This window comes from Tinamus guttatus, unplaced genomic scaffold (assembly GCF_059628265.1).
Source record: "Tinamus guttatus ecotype Peru unplaced genomic scaffold, ASM5962826v1 Tinamus_guttatus_pri_ptg000169l, whole genome shotgun sequence".
Lineage (NCBI taxonomy): Eukaryota > Metazoa > Chordata > Aves > Tinamiformes > Tinamidae > Tinamus > Tinamus guttatus.
In genome coordinates, this window is record NW_028288703.1 from 2,137,849 (window position 1) to 2,158,005 (window position 20,157).

The 20,157-nt window shown below is 41.3% G+C and overlaps 2 protein-coding genes across 3 annotated transcripts in view; one reads left to right on the top strand and one right to left on the bottom strand.

Annotated features, from left to right (window-relative positions):
- The window catches only part of VGLL4 (vestigial like family member 4), a 73,873-nt gene extending 70,189 nt beyond the window's left edge, over positions 1-3,684 (top strand). For both annotated transcript variants that reach the window (XM_088522883.1, XM_010217318.2), the window contains one exon: positions 855-3,684. In XM_088522883.1, coding sequence (XP_088379009.1) covers positions 855-1,123 — 269 coding nt within the window. In that variant the 3' untranslated portion in view covers positions 1,124-3,684. The remainder of the gene's footprint in view (positions 1-854) is intronic.
- Positions 3,685-19,546: 15,862 nt separating this feature from the next.
- Positions 19,547-20,157, bottom strand: part of ATG7 (autophagy related 7) — a 72,897-nt gene continuing 72,286 nt past the window's right edge. Inside the window, exon 19 of the mRNA XM_088522873.1 lies at positions 19,547-20,055. Within this exon, the coding sequence (XP_088378999.1) occupies positions 20,023-20,055 (33 nt within the window). The 3' untranslated portion in view covers positions 19,547-20,022. The remainder of the gene's footprint in view (positions 20,056-20,157) is intronic.

The window sequence follows — 20,157 nt, forward strand, 5'->3', positions numbered from 1 at the left end:
TCTTCCCCTAGTATTAATATTATTTAAGAGCTTTGATGTATGAACATTGGAATAAGAAGCCGAAGTGAGTTTGGGAATGCCCAGATGCTGGAGGAGGTATCAGACCTGGGAAGAATGCTGTAGCTAGAGATGGCAGTTTTCTGGAAAACTGCTCTTACCTAAAGCACCCAGCTGTATTTACATGGGCTTGGGAAGAGTTGTAAATATTTTCAGGAATTATTTTTCTCTTGTTACTTGAAAAGGTCTGTCTGCAGGATACCTGCATTATTTTAGGATCAATCCTTTCAGGAGCATGAAGTGTTAAGGACAGAGCCTGACACCTTTAAGCAGTTCTGAAAGATGATGTCTTTTAGACACACAGCCTGTGTTGAAACTGTAGAAGCACAAACCTCTCATAATTTAGTCAGAGAAATTATTTATTACTCTTACCTTTCAAAACCTGTTTTCCAAGTTTTTTTTTTTTTTTTTTTTCTCTTGTAACAGTATCATGCTATTTAGGTGCCTTTACCTAAGCCAGAGGTAATGATTCATGTAGTTTTCTGGCTTTCTCCTATTATGAACATGTCAAGTGAGATGAAACCCTTAAATCCGCTTGTGACACACAGTAATTTAGAATGAGTCTTTCTCCCATCTGCCTCGTACCAGCAGATTTGGGAGCTGATTTTACATAACTGTTTTGATTTGTAATGCCATTTAAACTTACATTTAGGTTTTCTGTGATTGCTGGGGGGAGAGGGTTTCCATAGAAATCAAAAAAACGTGGCAATGAAAAAAACAATTATATATCTGAGCAAGAACTGTAATTTTCTAGTACCCTGAAATAATGTTTCTTCTACCTCCTTTCCCCCATCCAGCTACCACTGCCTGCGACCCTGTGGTGGAAGAGCACTTCCGCCGGAGCCTCGGCAAGAACTACAAGGAGCCTGAGCCAGTGGCAAACTCTGTGTCCATCACAGGATCAGTCGATGACCACTTTGCCAAAGCACTTGGGGATACCTGGCTTCAGATCAAAGCTGCGAAGGACGGCGTGTCCAGCAGTCCCGAGTCGGCCTCCCGGCGGGGCCAGTCTTCCCCCTCCTCCCACATGGTCAATCATAATCACTCGCCCTCCGTAGTGTCATGAAGAGAGGACCGGCGCCTTTGGGAATCTGCATGGTTTGACTGTGCTTTGAACAGTGCTTCGAGTAGTAGTGGGGAGGGGAGGTTAGTTTTCAACACATGTTTTTGTGTACTCACTTTTTATTTGTAAAAGGGTGCCCTTAAAGATGATAGCAGGAACTATTTCATAAAGATTCAGATGATGTAGCATCCTTTTTTCTTTTCCTGCCTCAATTACCAAAGAAACCTCTGATGCAAATCTGCTGCCCCTTTAAAAAATGCACGCTAATCCACAAAAGCCATTACACATAGTTGGTTGACCCAAACGCTTTGTGCTTTACTAGCTTCTCGCGACTAGAATTTGTCTGGTTTGCTTACATTGCCTTTTTTTTTTTTTCCCTCTCTGTGAAGTAATTTTGTATGTATATACTTGAAAAGAACTGTCATGTATGATTTGCACTATTGGAGGAAGACTGAAGTTGCATAGCAACTTTCTGGAAGATGCTAATATTTTGAGGGCAAACTGCTGAAAAAGGGGTTTAAGGATGACATTTCTATCAGTTTGATTTTTTTTCTTATAGCAAAACAGCTTTGGAAGGGGAAGTCTCATACAGGTTATAGGTCTTTCTCTCTTTAGATTTCAGGTGCTTAGTGCTTGCAACTGGACTGCATACCTTACAGAACACGGGCATTTTTTCCTAAACACTGCAGTTTGTTAGAATAGAGCTGAGGTTGGAGGGTTCAATAGTGCTTAACGATGCATGTTTTATGAAAAATAGCTGGTATCTATTAATGTATAGACAGTAAGAATCATAATACTTATTAGCTTTTCTTCAGAATTAGTTTATTTTTGTCAGTAACAATCCTAGATATACTTACTGCTGGTACAGTTGTACTCTATGATATTTGTATTTGATATTCACTTTAGTAGCAGCCAGCAAAAGAGGACAGCCTCAGGACAGGCCTCAAATGATGCAGTTTAGAAATATATGATGCATGGTACAGGATGCTATAGCTTTGCGCAAGACTGACTAATTGTTTCTGTCTGCAGCACCGTCTGCTTAACAGGAATTTGCTTCCTAAACCTAAGTCTGTATAATCCACCCTTAACTAGCTGCAGAAACTGCTACCATTAAGTATCTTGGCTGGACAACAGATTGTTACAGTTTGTGAAATATGATCTTTAATTTTTGTTAAGCTTATTCATAAACCTATGCCAAGTTGCAGCATACATTCCTCCATTAGAAAACTTTATACAGGTATTACTGCATTTATTATCATTTGCTATATTAATAGCTACTAACTAGAAATTAGGCAATAGAGGCAGGCATAAAACCACAGCTGTGCTAGTACTAAGAGCTTCTCTTCTTGTTAAATGTAACTACTCTCCCCCAGACATTCCATCTTCCCAGTACAGGTGCAACTAATTGTTTTTTTTAAATACTGGGTTACCTGAAATGATTGGTTCAGTGTAGAAAGTTAGAACTAGCTGGAAGATGAACTACACGTGATGTATTATTATGGACTGTGTTACAGTATTGGGTCCATTGTGGCTTTTATTTTAAGTTTTTTTTAAAGTTAAGCTAATGAATTCGGAAAAGGTGCAGGGTAGAAAAACATCAGGAGATTGGCTCTTATTCTTGTTGAGAAGGTGGCTGCTCAATTTTCTTTAAAGATTTAAAAAAAGAAAAAAAAAATAAGCCCCCCCATTTTACACATTTCACTACCATCTTACTGGGTAGTCAACGCTTACCTGCTTTGGCATTCAGTACCCTACTCTCTGTAGGAAGATTGTTAAAAGAACACTTTTTTATATAGGTAACTTTAAGACCATCGTTACGCTGTGCGTAAAGAATGTACAGAGAAATTTGTAGGTATTTTTTGAGGAACAATTAATTTGTTAATGATATGTAGCTATTTAATTTTTCCCTTTCCTTTATTGTAATCATTCATTTTTTTGTTTGGAGAAAAAAGTTGATCTTTTTTTGTTGTAGATTTGTCTGTAATACAGTAAAAGTGCAGGAACACAGTTATTCTATGAGAACACTGCATTAGCATTAATAGCCACTAGTTTGTTATTGCTACAGGCTACTGAGCATTGTAACAGTAAAATACTAATACTGTAGATGGACTCTGTGGAAAATGTGACTCCTATATTTCTTTGTAAACACAAATAACAATGTTTTTAAAGCTAGTATTTTCAATCATAGCTGTTTTACAAGGTTACATTTACTTATCTGAGATAGGTAAATGGATTTGAGGGCAATAAAGATTTAATGTGGTATGTCCAGTAAAACATATATTAGACACAATTATGTCACGAAAGCCAAAGGGTTGGGGGGAGGTGGAAGGAAACTAAACTGAACTCACCATCATGCTGCATGGTGACGTTGCTTCACAGAGCCAGCTTCTCTACAGTTTGGTTGAAAGAGTCTGTGTTTGTAAATCTGTAATATACCATTCTTTTGTGGCCTTGTTCCACCTGGAAAAAAAGAAAGGGTTGGCAGGCCTTTTTTTTTTTTTTTTTTTTTTTTTTTTTTGTACTTAAAAGTAGCCTTAAAGAACAATAAAGTGCTCTTAAATCACCTGCGTGTGCCTAGTGTCCTAGGGGTTCTGGCAAGAAAGGAAACTGACTGCTGTCCTTTGGGAGTTGGGGAGCAGAAAAGCTGCACGTGCACAAAAGCTGCATCTCACATGGGACTCACTATCCTGGTCAGTGTCAGAAAGGTCTAGTCTGTTCTTAGTCTCTAGAAGTAGGGGAGTGTGTCAGGAAACCATCTCTACAACTACACAGTGAACCATTTGCTGCCAGACAGCGCATGGACAGGAAGACGAACATCTTGAAGAGCACTGCTCTAGCCCCTGAACCGTGGGCCAAATTCCCACTGATTGAGGCTTCCAGAGCATTTGCTCAGTGCTCCTTTCCATAAGGGGCTGCAGCAGCTGTTCCTGCTCCTGAGGTAGCGCCACAGTAGCAGTTCCCAGACAGTTACTGTTTTGGAATAAGTCAAGCACCGCTGCAGTGCTTGTGAAGAGAGCGGCATCTTCACTGTCTTGTCCCTCAACTTCTTGAAGTTTTATCTTAAAATCAGAAATGATTCCCTAAAGACAACAGCTGCATTTCAAAAGCAGCTAGTCATGTTCTTGTGCTTTGGGTAAGCAGCATTTCAACAGAAGATGATTCATATGTGACCAGAGCCAGCTAGGCCTTAGAACTAAGCTTGCTACTTACCTGCTTTGGAGGAAGTCCAGGTGAATCAGACAAGAAACTTCTGAGATAATTCAGCTTTGAAGATAGCAGAGGTGTCTCCAGAGTTAAAAATGGAAATCCTAAAAATAAAAAGATAAAAAGTTACTACTGTATTGTATATGAAGTGACTGAATTGTCTGGAAAAACAAAGGCATTAAATGCATGTTCATGGTTAAGGGGAATGACTGCTTTTGGGGTGTGGGAGATTCCCTGAGAAGACACCAGGCAAGATTAGTGTAACACATCTGAAAAACATCCCCCTCTCTGCGTATTTAGAAAGAAACCTAAATCGATGCTTTAAGACCCGCTGGGAAGGAGGCCAACTACAACAAGCCTCACACGCCTCTCAGTCTGCTCTCTGAAGGGAACTGGTTTCCTTTTAGGAAAAAGTCATCCCTACATCAACATTTTGAGGGTAGGATGAAGCAAGACAAGCAGCACTGCTATCTTGCAGGTCAGTAACTTATTGTGTATTTTATCCTGTGCCTGAGAAAAAAAAAAAAAAGGCAATTTCCTTATACTCCAGGAGTTTTCTAATTAGCAGCCATCACTACACTCATTTTGCACAAAGCTGGACCCTATACACAGATTTCATGCTATTACCAACGCCTACACTGTGTGCAAGAGCTTTTACCTTCTCCTGTGTGTTAAATTTAATGCAGTTTCAAGCCATGCTTTTCTACTTGTCCCCTGCATTTTTTCTGTACATTTAAATACAAACAAAAAAAAATTTATTTTAGAAGACAGATTTAAAAGTGCCAATATACTGGGGACTGAGTTTAAGAACTTCCCTTGTGTTTCAGTGAGCACTCTCCTGTAAACGCAATTTTTACATAGTTTAAGCTGCTTTAGTGGTAAAAATGAATTTACAGATTCAGAGGCTTGACTGATGGACAGTGACAGTTTTGACACAATGGTAAGAGAGGCCAAAAAAAAAAAAAAAAAGGGAAATTCCCCAAATACATTGTGCATATAGATGCAGTATGTCTGCTTCCTTGCCAAACCTGTATGTATAGCGTCCCTGGTAAGTGAATCTAGCGAGCAGAAAAGTGCTTACCTGGTAGCGTGGAAAGGAGCTAGGACAAAGTTTGCTTCATTTAAGACTAAAAACACATGAAGCAGGAAAGAGAATTTAAAAGAAAGGTCCCTGCTCAGTTCTGATCTGGATGCTGGAACCTCCATGCCCGAGTCAAACACACGCAGTCTGGAGTGAGATGTCTGCAATGGTTCCTGCCACTGCTGTAGAGAACCCAGCAGGGACTGACTGCGACTGCCCAGCTGCTCATAAAGAGCCACGCTTAAAACCGGCACAACCACAAATCTCGCAGTTGTAGCTGGCTGAGCATCGCGCGCTGGGGCTGCAACCGCCAGCGGCAGCTGAACCAGCACTGCAGCTGGGCGGGAAGCTCAGAGGGGCGCAGGGGGGTGGGAACACCTCCAGATGTTCCTAGGGGGCCAAATCAGTCAGCAGCAAAAAGATGTAAAATTGTCCTTCTGGCTTGTTCTGAAGCCTTTGTGCAACAGCAAGCAGAACTCGCTACACTGTGCGTTAAGAACTGCTTAGATGATAACGGGAATGAGCCACGATGGCTGCAAGAATGACAACGTCTCCTGCATCAAATGCCACGGCAATATGTCATGCTGCACAGCATGATCCTGGCAAAAGCTCATCACAAGTGTTACAAATGCGATCTGCACGAGTGCACCACTCACCAGAGCTGGGCTTGGCTGGGGGTGCTCACTGCGACCTCGCGACCCTGTCGAGGGCCGCGGCAGGAAGAGACCAGGCTGCACCTTCCCGCACGCAGAGGCTTCCACCGGTGCTGGCGGGGGGCGGACACAGTCACAACCCCCTGCGCGGCAAGGGGGGGCTCTGGGGCTCCCCCCGAGCACCCAACACTGTTACACACTGCACTGGGCTGTGTTTGCAGGCAACCTCTAGCACTGACAGGCCACCTGTAGAAGTACACGAGTAATTTTAACCTCTATTTTTTTATACAATGTAGTGTATTATTGGACTACATTGACAAGAGACCGTCTCAGTCTCTTTTTGCTCATAGGCAAACTGCTAACGCTACTCGTTCTGATTTTACATCTTACTTGTAAAGCAGCAGGCATTTTGTAACGCCAAGGAGAGCATCTGCCTTCTTTCTATTGCAAAGACAGATGCAACGGCATCTGTCAGCACGGAGTGGAGTCAGTCTCATGCCAAGTCCAAAAGCTGCTTATCTTTAAAGTGTTTGCTCAACTTGGACAAAGCCTCTGCGAGCAGAACGCTCCTGGTGGAGTCTTGCAGTCAACATAACTTTCTGAACGCAGGAAAACACAAAGCTCAAATCTGAAAGTATTAAAACAATCTGAGTTTTTATCTGTATTAATGACACATGAATCATGTACTAAACCTAATATATACAAATGATATATCACTACAGTTATCTTGTATCTAGCTACTTTTGAACTAAGTTGAGAAAAAAAAAAAAAAAAAAAAGAACACATGGCTTTTTGTTTCCAGAAAAAAAAAAGTTTCAACCAGCTTAAAAAAAAAAAAAAAAAAGCCTTTGTTCTTTACTGATTCACTATAGCACATGGCACTTCGGGGGTTTCTGTTTTTTATTTATTTATTTATAATAATGGAAGGAACTAACAATACTTAGACATTAAAGTACAGTCCTTTCCTTTTCCTTTTCCTTTCAAATGGCAAGTTCTTGGGCTCCTGCTAAGGCTACTGAAAGGCTCAGGCTATTGACTTCTTTAGAAGCAAATGCATACTCATATAGCACCAAAGGCAATACAGAATTCTTCTGGGGGTTACACCAGAAAAGCCCTTTTGTCTAGCTTTTTTTTTGACGATCCTTTGTTTAACCTAACACTATTTTTATCTACCAAACATTTTCTCAGGGTGTCAATAGCAGCAGGCATTGTTCTTGCTGAGAGGGAGAGTGGTTCTGCTTTAACTCATGTAAAGACCAACCTCTATTCTGCAACAAAACCCAAGTAACAGAACGCAGAGGGTTAAGGAAACTCTGAATTCAGGGCTTGCCTCCCTGTGCATGCGGCACCAGCACTGGCAGTGCTGGGGGAGGGCAGCAGCACCAGGCTCTGCCCTGCAAAGCAGCTGCCCTCACTCGACTCGACACCTGCAGGAGGGGAACGGGTGGGAACGGGGGCTCCCAGGCTCCAGCTCCCACCCCACTGCCCCGCTCAACGATGGCCACTTCACAGGGCGCAACCTTAACCCCGTCCCCACGAGCTGCCTTCACAAATAACTGCAGACTAGGGCAGGATTCAAACGGGTTAGGCAACAAAACAACCAACCCACCGCCCCAAAAAACACAACCCACAACAGGTGAAAAGCTCCTGCCGCTAAGCTCACCTCCCCTGCAGTGAACATGCTGGAAATGAGAGGTTCACCAAAACAGATACCTAACAAGTATCTAACCGAAGAATGTTTCCACTGACTATTCAGAGGTACTAAAAACGATTAAAGGAAAGTCACCAGGACCTTCTGTACCTCAGCAGTAGCCTTGGTCGCTCATGTGCAAGTCTCTGCTTTCCAGTGGCTCTCACATTTCCCCTGGGAATCTGAAAATCAAGAAGCCGTTTCCTCTCCTGCAGGGCCAGAGAAGCAAAAGAGCCACTGAAACTAACGATTCTGCTTATAACATTAGACAATATTCTTATTTTTCCCTCAGACAAATGCAAACATGAGCACATGTATGTACACAAAGAATTATTTCCTTTCTGCCTTGAAAAATCCTTGATCATGTATCAAGAAAGTAGAAATATCTAGTCTGGGCAAAAGTAAGAATATGCAAAACATCTTTTTTGGCACAGTAAAGATGTGGCTGGCCTGATTATTGACTTGGAACATGCTACTCAAGTCTCAACTAAATAAAATTAAAAAGCATTTTAGCTCTGAAAGGTGCAGGACACCATAGGAGTCTTCCAAAAGAGCCTACGCTGCCATAGCTTCAACATTCCTTGTCCTTTCAGAGCTTCCCCAGCCGGGACCATGTGAGGTCTTGAGCTTCAATGTCAAAGGTTTTGGGGGAGCCTGGGGGTAAAACCCCAGCCCCTGCAAAGGCACCATCACACAGAGCACTCCAGGGATCTTGTTCTAAAGACTTTCATGGCAAGATGAGCTTCACTCATAAAAAATGATGCTTTTGTTCTTGCCAGGCTTACAAATGCACTCTGTAATTTGAGTCAGGCTGTGACCTTTCAGGATGATGCAAAATCAGCAGCAATAAATCAAACGGTGCTTTCGCTGACATGTCTGTAACTTGAATGATTAATCCAACAAATAAACATTTTTTGTTTGGAAATAGAGGAAAGAGGAGTGTGAGATTCTCCTCCAGCTCTGCCCTGTCGTAGCTGAACTCTGGAGGCAGCTTTGGTCTTACCAATTCTCACAGGAAATGCAAAAAATGCCTGGTCAAAGGCTGACTTTTAAAGTCAAAAGCAGATCCACCCAAAATAAATCTTTAAAGAATGAGAAGTTAAACAAGGGAAGAAGAAATATCTTCTTACATGTATGAAAGTTTCTTTAACAGTTGCCTCATGACAGATTCTCATCTCCTCTCCAACCCATCCTTCTACAACCTACTCCCAGAGCGAAGAACGTGCATTTTCCTGCCACAAGAAATGCTAATTTCATCAGCACAGCTGAGCACTCACACTGCAGCAACCTACCTTTCCTTTTAGCAGATATTCCACGAGCTCCTTCTCTTTCTCCAGAAAAGGACAGTGCTCATGAAGAGGGTCCCAGCGCTCCCCCTGCAACCTGTGCAGGAGGTGAAGTGTCTTCAGAGACTAGACTTGCCAGTGACCAGAAAAGCAAAATCTTCGTAAGATTCATAAAAGCAAAAGCATACTGTACAGGGTCATACAAACAATCCAGTTTTTTTACTACCTCCTGGGAGAACAGAATTACTCATATTGCAATCAGATACAAATATTCCGCTTGTATTTTAAAACTCCCCTACATTCTTTGTAGCCAAAACCTGCAACTTTTGAGACAGATCTTAGAACTAACTTTTAAAAAACTATAAATAGGGTCTTCCTTTGAGTCACTAATTGCACAGTGATTTCGAGAGCTCAGGAGGGGTAGTGAGAATACCCCATTCAATTAGCTGCCCAGGACTAAATAACTAATGCTGCTATACAGACACAAAGGCAAAATGAACAGAACGGTGCTCAGAGCATTTCGCAGGTTAGCAATCTTACTCGCCATGCAATTATTTTGGTTCTAATCACATATTACACTTTTTCATGTCATTTGCAATATCTATAACATTGCTCCCTCATAGCATTACTGTGCTATTTGCTAATAGGACTTACAGGAACTTCTGTATGAGGAAATACTTCACCTGAAGTTTTCAGAAGCAAAATTAAAACTAAAATCATATTTTCATAAATTGTTACATTTGGAATTATGTTCTTGATCCATTTAGCTTCACACTTAGAAGTTTTTCTGCACAGTCACAACACAGTCACAAAACAGATGTGTTCATTTTAATATTAAAGAAAAAAAAGATTCTTAGGAATTGAGATTAAAAAAAAAAAAGGCAAAAAACACCCCACTAATCTTGGGATATCAGCAACATCATCTTCACAGCTGAGAAAACCATAAGCTATCCAACAAGCCACACTGATGATAAGCAAAAATTCTCTCTTCTCAGAAAAGCGAATGCGCTACAACAGGTCAATAGCCAAAGAAATGAAAAACTGGAGCTCTTTGGAGGACCAAAGTTACTGACAACACCTGTGACGGGAAAGCTCCCAACCTGGCACCTCCTTGATCCATTGATTCTACAGCCTCAAAGGAAGAGACGCTCCCTACAGTTGTCTCTCCTGGTTTTCTCTGGTGCCTGTTCTTGTGACATTTCTGTTTTCCTTCTGCCCCTTCACACGTCCCACTGGAAAGATTGCTGAGGAGAAAAAGGAAATATTAGCACGGTAGGACAAATGAACGATAGACATGTATCACAATGGAGATTTGGGGCAGCAAAGAACAATTTCAAAGGATTTCAGTCTATTACAATTGCCGCTTTTTTGCTTACGAGTGATTATACGTCCTCCCATACACACTCCCATTTACGAGAGCTATTCCAGTACTTTCATTCTTCTGTTCTGTTACCAAAGTCCACCTGTGCCTGCCTTTTGCAGATGATCCACACTGCCGTTCAAGGGAACACAAACTTTAAACAGGAATGCAGGCCTTGGGGAACAAAACTGATATAATTTCCAGCCACACACACATACTGGATTGCTAAGTTATATTACCCACCTTTCCAAATGAGCTAACAACCCAGTCCAAATGTAGATGTGAATCCCTTTGGGACTAGCACGCACTTAGTGCGACATGAGCAGCTAAACTTGTAGCAATCAGGTTGGTAACAACAAACACAAGACTCTCAAGACAACACATCTTTTTAAAAAAGTGTACCCAACTAACTCCTTCCTTTTCTCTTACACAACTCCGTTGTGGTCCCTCAATATTTAGCTGATTTACTACACAGAGTTTAATGTTCACGCTGGTAATCCTATCTTCCAGTAAACACAGGAAAGAAAGAACCAAACTGAAACTGCAACCAGTTAAAAGGTAACAGTATATTTATTTATTTCATCCTCTTTTACATACATACATTTTTGCAAATACATGCTTAATACGGGATTGTCTTTATATTTTAAATCACAGTCCTGTTAGAATCCTGAAACCTAGCTGAAGAGCTCCCAAAGTTGGCATCCAAAAAGGGAGGCTAGAGAGTTTCACTAACCACTTCTGAACATCATGATCAAGCTGATCATATTAAAGGGCATTAATAGGCAGTGTTGGAGATGAGACATGTTTTTAAAAATCGCAGTACTTAATGATTAATCACAAAAAAAATCTTGAAACTGTGAAAGAACATAACATGATGTCTTAGAAAATCTCTGCAGCTAGTGTCACACACATATCTAACAACAAAATAATTTAAAAACTGTAACTTGATCATATTCTGAAACAATGTACACTGCTAGTGGCCAGGCAGACTGTCTCCTCCTGCCCCTGACATTTGCACCACGTTCCTGTGGAACATCTCAGATTAACAGGTAGATCCTCATTCTCTGGTTTTTAAGCATTACAACTCTTGACATGATCTGTCAGGATCTCTTAATGACATTTCCAAATACTAACATCAGGAGGCTAAATTAAGTAACAGAGATCATCCTTGCTGGCAGTGCAGCTAGAGTAACCCCAGCAACAGAGAAACTCTGTACACACCATCAGTTGACTTGCTGCCCGTTTCTCCCCTACAAATATGAGCAAGTAGTTACAGAGAATCCTATTTTGAGCTTGAAATGTTTGCCTGCTAAAGACACCTGAATTCCTTTTCAATAAAGCACAGTTAGCAAGAAAGGTGAAGTGGCTTAGCTGGCATTTTTGTGAGCACGAGTCACACTCACGCACGGGGCTCTCGGCACAAACTGCTGTCCCCCAGGGCTCGTGGTGCAGAACACGCAAAGCTCACTCCCTCCTTACCACCACCCTGGAGAAAATCACAAATACTCAGAAATATACAAGAGTACAATTGGAACAAAATTGGGGGAAAAAAGGCTCTTCACATCAGTGTGACCAAAACACTGTCCTGTTATTACATCTGACCCATGGGTTATCTCAAAGGATAGCACATCTCAGTAGCGCCAATAACAACTACTGCTTTTAATTCATGGCATTTGAGTTTATTAGGAATTCTTCATGTAGAACTCACAGGACCCCCACATATTGGTTGTTCAGAAAATGAAGGATCCAAAGGAAAAGCAACAGAAACTTTAGACAGACAGGATGACAGTAATAAAACTGAAATCATCAGGCTACTAACATTATTAAAAACAAAACTAAAACCCAACAAAAGATTCAGAATCTTTTAGGATTTTTGACTCAGTGTCTCATCTAAAATATTCCTTTAACTATGTGGTTCATGATGGCACGGACTAACCCAATTGGAAGAGGGACTGTAGTGGTGGCACTCACAAACCACACGTCCCTGAACACGTTACCCTCTCCGAGTTCTCCCTTGAAGGGCAGCCCAGCGGCCTGTCCACCCCTGGGCCCCATCCCCAGCCCCTGTGCACTAAGGTCCAAGTCTTGCAGCTGCTACTGCTCACGCAAAAGGACAGTGGCTCTTTGTGCACGACAGTAATAAATACGGCACTTTTATAGCCTCTCCCATAGCACTGTGAAAAAAGACCTAGACAGACATCCGACTTTTCACATTAGTCGGATGACGAGAATTCCTGACATTGCTCCTGGCGGATCAGCAGCCAAGTCGCGCGGCGACGTCACCGGGAGCGCTGCCCAAGGCAGAAGGCGGCTGCCGGCTCTCCTGCGCCGGCCCCCGCGCCGCGCGCAGGCTCCGGCCCGCCCGCACCCCGGCCTCCGCTCCGTGACAACGCGGCCTGCAGCTCACAGGAGGGGACCTGCTGAACCCGCCGGGCAGCTCGTGACACGCGACGCACGTGACCCACAGCAACGGGGAGAGCGGCGTAGGGCTGAGCTAGAGCCCCCTGCCCGGCAGCATGGGGACATACTTCTTTTGTTTGCAATACCTCCAAAACAGTAATGGAAACTTAACTCAGGCCTTTGCCTCTTGCCTTTCCCCCTCCCTCAGCAGTGGACTAGGAAGGCTTCATTACAGCTCTGCTAGCAGCTACATACCATTATTTCATTAATAAACAGCTTAAAGATAAATGTGGATCTCCTGTTTGGAGTAAACTTCAACAGCGGTGATTTCAACAATCCACAAAGATAAAACACATTCAGTGCCCAAAACAGCCAGGTGGCCTCAGATCACTGCAAACCCTCATGCTGTGCCCCTCGGGCACACACGGATATTGCTGCAGGCTCCCAAAGGAAACCCAGCAGCCCCTGCTCAGGCCAGCGGCAGCCGGACCGGGAGAAGTCACTCCAGCTACACGCTCACTGAGTCACAGGTTCCTGAGGAAGCGCTAACACCTACGGGACTGCTGGATAAATGCCAGACTTCAGAAGACTGGATGCGCCCAGCAGCCCTCCGTGCAGCCTTGTCACTGCGTGCATGCTGCTCTTTTTCCAGTGAGCTTACTAAGGTATTTTATTAACAAATAATCTGAAGTATTTAGTATTTAAAATGTGGGGGGAATGTGCATATGACTTGTACTTTCAGAGGCCAGGTCCATTGTGCTTTATATCAATGTAAACATCTATTCAAAAAAACAACAGTCGGAAACAGCCATTTATACAGCTATGGTCAATGCAAAGACAGGGTGTGCTCCAGGCAGCCAGGAAACACAGCACATCTGGTTTTGGAGCTCCCTTTTTATCCTCCAGCCCAGGGAAGTGCCTGCAAGAAGCTGCAACTGCCAAGGAGCACTGCTCAGAATAGATGGACAAGCATACGTGAAGCTCATGCAAACAGGTACGGGGAACCTGCCACAGTTGTCACAGCAATAATGTCCCCGACCTGGAACAAGTTGCAGTTAAGGCCCTCCAGGAAGACACTGTGATCCCAATTACTGAGGGAAAAACCAGAACTTCAAATTACAGTGGGTTTGGATCCTCATCTGCATCCCTGTCCTGCCATGAGATAATCTAAATTGAGAAATGAGAAGAAAAATAAGATGCCTTAAGGTGTAAGGTACCTTAAGGTACTTAATAGAGTCGCTACTCAAACATACTGCTATTAATTTTACTGGAAGCAGCTTCATTTAACCTCTGGTAGTGTCCGTTTCCTTGGCCAGGATAAAATAATCCTCAAGTGACTCACTCAAAAGATTTCACTAAAACATGGACTGAGCTCTAATCACTGGTTGGTGAAAGAATACAAGTTGCTGAGTTTCAGCTACTGTATTTAAAAGTAGCTATAAATTGGACCAAGCCACACCTATTTTGGCCAAAACTATGTGACTTCACACAGTACCAGGGTCCGAACAACAGATTAGTTCCTTTGACCTGGGGAAACTGCATACGGAAAGCAAAATTACTCTTTGGCAAGTATCTATTTCCTACTTCTATACAGAATATAGCTGAGGAATTAAGAAAAAGAAGTTAAAAAGGCAGGAATTCTCAATCTCCCTGTGTCCCTTCTGTGGTGGTGCTGCCACAAAACAGGGAGTCCCACGGTCCCTGGGTTAATCAATATGAACTGACCAAGATGAATCACTCTCACCTGTGCCAGCAGGCCAAAGGGTATCAATAAAAGCAATGAAAAATTGAAAACAGTTTTACCACTAAATTGATTTTTTAAGACCTCTGATAAAGCTGCACAGATGAGAAAATGAACTTTCTTAAACGATTACACTTAGTGGAAATGACAATGGAGAGGGAAAGATATTTCAAAATATCAAAATGTCAAACCTTAAATGCATTACCTGTGTGGTGCCACAATATTTATTAAAGTTGCTAGTGCTGTGGACACGCTCCAGGTAACTGCAACAGAAAAAAACTTGAGACTGGAATAGCTCTGCAACAGGAAGGGTTTTCTTAAATTAGGAATTTACAGGTTGTCTGAATGGGACAATCCCAAGTCCATCTGGTCTGGTCTGATATTTTACACTAGCCAACCCAGGTGCTCTAAAAGAAAAAAAAAGGTGCACAAAATCCTTCTGCAGGAAAAGCTTCATTTTGTCAGGCTTTGTATGGAAAAATATGCACTGAAATTGGTGCAAGGAAAAAGGAGAGAGAGACAGAGAGAGAGAGAGAGACAGAGAGAGAGAGAGACAGAGAGAGAGAGAGACAGAGAGAGAGAGAGAGAGACAGAGAGAGAGAGAGAGAGAGAGAGAGAGAGAGACAGAGAGAGAGAGAGACAGAGAGAGAGAGAGAGACAGAGAGAGAGAGAGAGAGAGAGACAGAGAGAGAGAGAGAGACAGAGAGAGAGAGAGAGACAGAGAGAGAGAGAGAGACAGAGAGAGAGACAGAGACAGAGAGAGAGACAGAGACAGAGAGAGAGACAGAGAGAGAGAGACAGAGACAGAGAGACAGAGAGAGAGAGAGAGACAGAGAGAGAGAGAGAGACAGAGAGAGAGAGAGAGACAGAGAGAGAGAGAGAGACAGAGAGAGAGAGAGAGACAGAGAGAGAGAGAGAGACAGAGAGAGAGAGAGAGACAGAGAGAGAGAGAGAGACAGAGAGAGAGAGAGAGACAGAGAGAGAGAGAGAGACAGAGAGAGAGAGAGAGACACAGAGAGAGAGAGACACAGAGAGAGACACAGAGAGAGACACAGAGAGAGACACAGAGAGAGACACAGAGAGAGACACAGAGAGAGACACAGAGAGAGACACAGAGAGAGGCAGAGAGAGAGACACAGAGAGAGAGAGGGGCAGAGAGAGAGGGGCAGAGAGAGAGGGGCAGAGAGAGAGGGGCAGAGAGAGAGGGGCAGAGAGAGAGGGGCAGAGAGAGAGGGGCAGAGAGAGAGGGGCAGAGAGAGAGGGGCAGAGAGAGAGGGGCAGAGAGAGAGGGGCAGAGAGAGAGGGGCAGACAGCGAATTTGAGGAGGCAATGTCAAAAGATTTGGACAGAAACGATAACAGGCTTGGGACATCTTCCAGACTATGTTTCTTAGGAAGTCTGCTAAAGTTTACCACGTTACAAATGTTTATTTAATGTCTCTCTTTGGAGTATAACTGGCTATTTTTTTTTTCTAAGGAAAGTATTGCATTACCACTTAAAAATAATTTTAAAAACTGGATATTAAAGTTTGGAAAAGTAGCAAGACAAAAATCATACCATACAGCTATTTATGCTCTCTTCAGCTCTTTTTTTTTGTAATGCAATGCTACAGCACAGCTAACACTGGATCAATGGACTGCAGGAAAGCAGCTGTTTGCACTGTATTAGAGAACTAGCTGAACTTGCACTGCAGAAAAGTCTCTTCAGCTGGCAGAATAACAAGAAAGTTAATTAGATTTTGTTTGCAACATGTTGCAACAGACTTAACTTTTGAAAGAGCCTGAGCTATCCCTCCTATTCCCATAGAGGAGAGAGCTAGAACTTTCCTTGAACTCTTTAAGATGTGGCTGTGGTTATACTCTGAAGAGTAACTATATAAAAATACCTTGTGGGATCCCTGTCATGGCTCTTCATGTCAAAATACACATGCACAGAGCTCTTGATCAGCAGCTCAAAGACATTATCAGAAGCCCGGAGATCTTGTCACATAGCAAACCAAACTCCACATTACATCTGGACAGTCTGACTGGTTTCACAGTCTGACTTAAGAGAGGAAAAAAAAAATGAAGAAAAGTTGGGTGTTGCGTGAACTCTTCAGACAGATGGCCCACACTATTCTAGAATACTGCAAAGATGAATTAGCTATCAGCAATTCCAATCAGACTAATAAATGTACGTTTACAAGGATTTGTTCAGCAAGGCGGAGAAAAAAGTGCCAAGAGAAGATTCTACAGCACATATATTAAATAGCTAAGTAATACGCAAGACCCATATCAGTACAAGTTCTCTAGGGGAGCACAAATAATAAATTTAAAGTAGTTCTTTAGTATATGGAGAAATTATTCAATTTTGCTAAAACTTCTTGTTCCATACATTCATGGTAACTAGCCAAATCCCATACAAAAAAACAGAGTTAGGAAGAATGTTACAAAGGAAGTGGAGCAAGAGCATCAAAGATGACATAAATGAAATTTCATTTCTGCTGGATGATATAAAGGGTCTGCCCTGAGTGAAATATATTCCAGATGGACAAACAATAACACAGGTGAGGAGTACTTAACAGCAGATTTTGAAAGCTAAGGTAAGAGTAAGGGCTTAAGGAAGAAAACAAAACACCTGAATGAGAGAATCTTAAGTTCCTCATTTCCATGAACGTGGTATCCACAAAAAATTCTGGCATTGCAGGGGCAGCACAGAACAAGAACTGCAGTCAATAAACGCATGAAGCCGAGGAGAGGCTACCATTCCATGAACTTTCAAAGCACTCAAGAACAAAAATTATGTCCTCTCCATCAGCTCTCCATCAACAACTTTGGTTCTCCAACAGTATCAAATGACTCCTCAGATGTGATTTTATATATAGTTGCCATATTTGCATACAGTCCTCCTCATCCCACCCCCACTGCCTTATAATGGCATTACTTGTTAGACAGTCTAGCAAGAGCAACTTCCTCCTTCCCTCTTTCCATTGGACTGAATAAACATGTGAAGAGACAAAGTAGCCACTAGGTTTTACAACAAAGAGAGAAGTTCTGGCTTTTCACTGATGCCTAAGAGGTCAGAGCAGCACAAATAAAATTTAACTTCTACCTCTATCCTGAAGGAAGCTCAAAGTTTAGCTTCTTCTATTAAGCCTCTATAATGACAGATGAAAGGACTGTGCTGAATTCCTGCTTTTAAGTGCATACAAGACAGTAAATAAAAGTGTTTAGCTGTTAGTGGTATTTGAGTGTGCTTCCATTCATTTAAAAATATTCTCATTATTTCTCACTCAGTAAATGCGTAGAAATCATTGTAAAAGCAAAATAAGAACAATTCTGGTTTGCAAGGAGAAGGAAAATAATATTGAAGTTAGACAACGGAAGTTATTCCAAGTCAAACTAAAGTGTTCCTGAACATCAGAGACATCTGGGAAGCATATGTACAGGAAACAGCTCAGCCTGAAAGACTTGTATGTTACTGAAATTACAGAGGTAAGGAAACATCATATTAACCCCGAGTTTTGAACCTTCAGGTCTTGTATACTTGTGCAGTTAAACATAGGTACTTCCAATATAAAGATACAATACAACTTCAACAGGCTAATCAATGTTGCACATATTTAAAGCAATTATTAATGTTTACCTAATTTCACAAAAGATGTTTGGTTTTGAAGTTTCAGATAACCAGAGCCACAAAAACTGCAGACTTTCTCATTCCACTCTCAGCAGCTCCAGCAGATATAAATGCAGATCTCTCATTAAACTACTATGGTACTGCTTCACAATTCCTCTTGGACTACACGGCCAGCAAAATGTAAATAATTTGAGATCATAAGTAGTTATGTGCATTAATAAAGTCTTTTCAAAAGGACACTGAGTGCTATTACCCCTATTGTTCATTACCAGCTCATTTAAAGATATTTCCTATACGATTAACAGTTCTTTCAAAAATAATTTGATGCATATATATTTCTATCATATAATGAAATTAGATATATGAGATTTCTTAATAAACGTAAACATGGTTAATAAGATAACTAAAAGAAATAAAAATAACTATTTTTAGATACTTCATGCAAACCTCGTCATGTTTCAGTAATTCTTCTTTCATGATCAGAATACAGGAGTTGAAGATATCCTTGCTTTCAGGTGAATGTTACCTGACAGAACTTGCTCTGATGCAGCACAAGAAAAAAACACCATGAAATTATCTGATCCACATACTCAGAGCTTGTGTTAAGAAAAAAATTAAAATTACTGGATTGACTACCTCAGTCATATATATGAGAAATAAAGACTGATTGACAGTTTAAATGTTTTACATTTTTTTCAGAATGAATTAGTCCTCAATGTAGTCCTCTACCCTCACAATATAAAGCCATAAAAAGAATTTCAAATAGGATTAAATATTTCTAAAATCTATGTAAAGATAAAACCCAAGAGATTCAGTTTCAATTTGATATTAATGCAGTTGATATTTTACATTTTTTCCAGTTATCTTTTAAACCCAGGGACTCTCAAGCTACTGCTTATACACAGCCATTTCAGCCATCGTGAAGCCATTTCTGATGCTGCAAAAACTTAAATGCTCAAAATCCTACCAAAGGAAAATAGAACAAGTGTCTTTTTTTTTTTTTTTTTTTTTTAACGGCCACAAAATACTGCATTACAGCATCTAAGAACAGCATAGCTAGAGAAACAGTTTTTTTACTCTAGTGATGCACTTCTCCACAACCTCTGACAAAATCAATGATCTACCCCCATGGTGATTTTGACTGTGTAACAGATTCTTCTCTAAGCTCCAGGGGAGCCCAACCATGATACCAACACATTTTGGTCTTTTCTGTGCAAATATAAGCCAAACCACATTTTATCTATAGCATGAAATTGGAAGTTCTTACAGAGAATAACATCTCCATTGACACAGGCAAAAACATTTAAACTGTAACAAAGGGAACCAATTGTACTCTGCAAAAGCAAGCAATGTGGTGTAGGCTATAGGTAAACGTTCTTTAATTACCTATTCCCAGTCTCCTTTAAAAAAGGATGTAGTTTGATTCCCAATAGCAAAATATTCTTAGCCTTAATAATAAATTCTAACTAAAGAGATCCAAATCCACTACAGATAAAAAAAGACAGACATGCTGCTTAAACAGGTCTAACAGCAAGCAAAATAAAATCTGGGACAAATAGAACACTGAAGACTACTTAAGCAGCGTATTTTATATGTAAGCCATATTTAGAAACTAAAAGAAAAAAAAGAGCAAGAGGAGATTTAAGCATAACCACATTGCTTGAGTTATTTACATAATAAAAATGAAAATGTGGAGAATTTCACCCACAGCAGACTGCTTTTATGGTGAAGATATTCATGTCAGACTATGGGTTATATTTGTTTGTATTTCTAACAGTTAGAACAGGTAAGTAATCATTAACTTGTCAAAAAACGGATAAAGGCGGCACTGCAGTCCGAAGTAGGTCATCTTCCACCTTATGCAGCTGGCTTTCAGACGGTTTCATCATCACTCATGTCCCAGATCTGCAACGAAAAAGGATGTGTTATTTCACTTTGGAGTTTAAATATGTTTTCAATATACCTTTATGAAATCATTGTTTCTATTTAAAAGGAAAAATATCATTT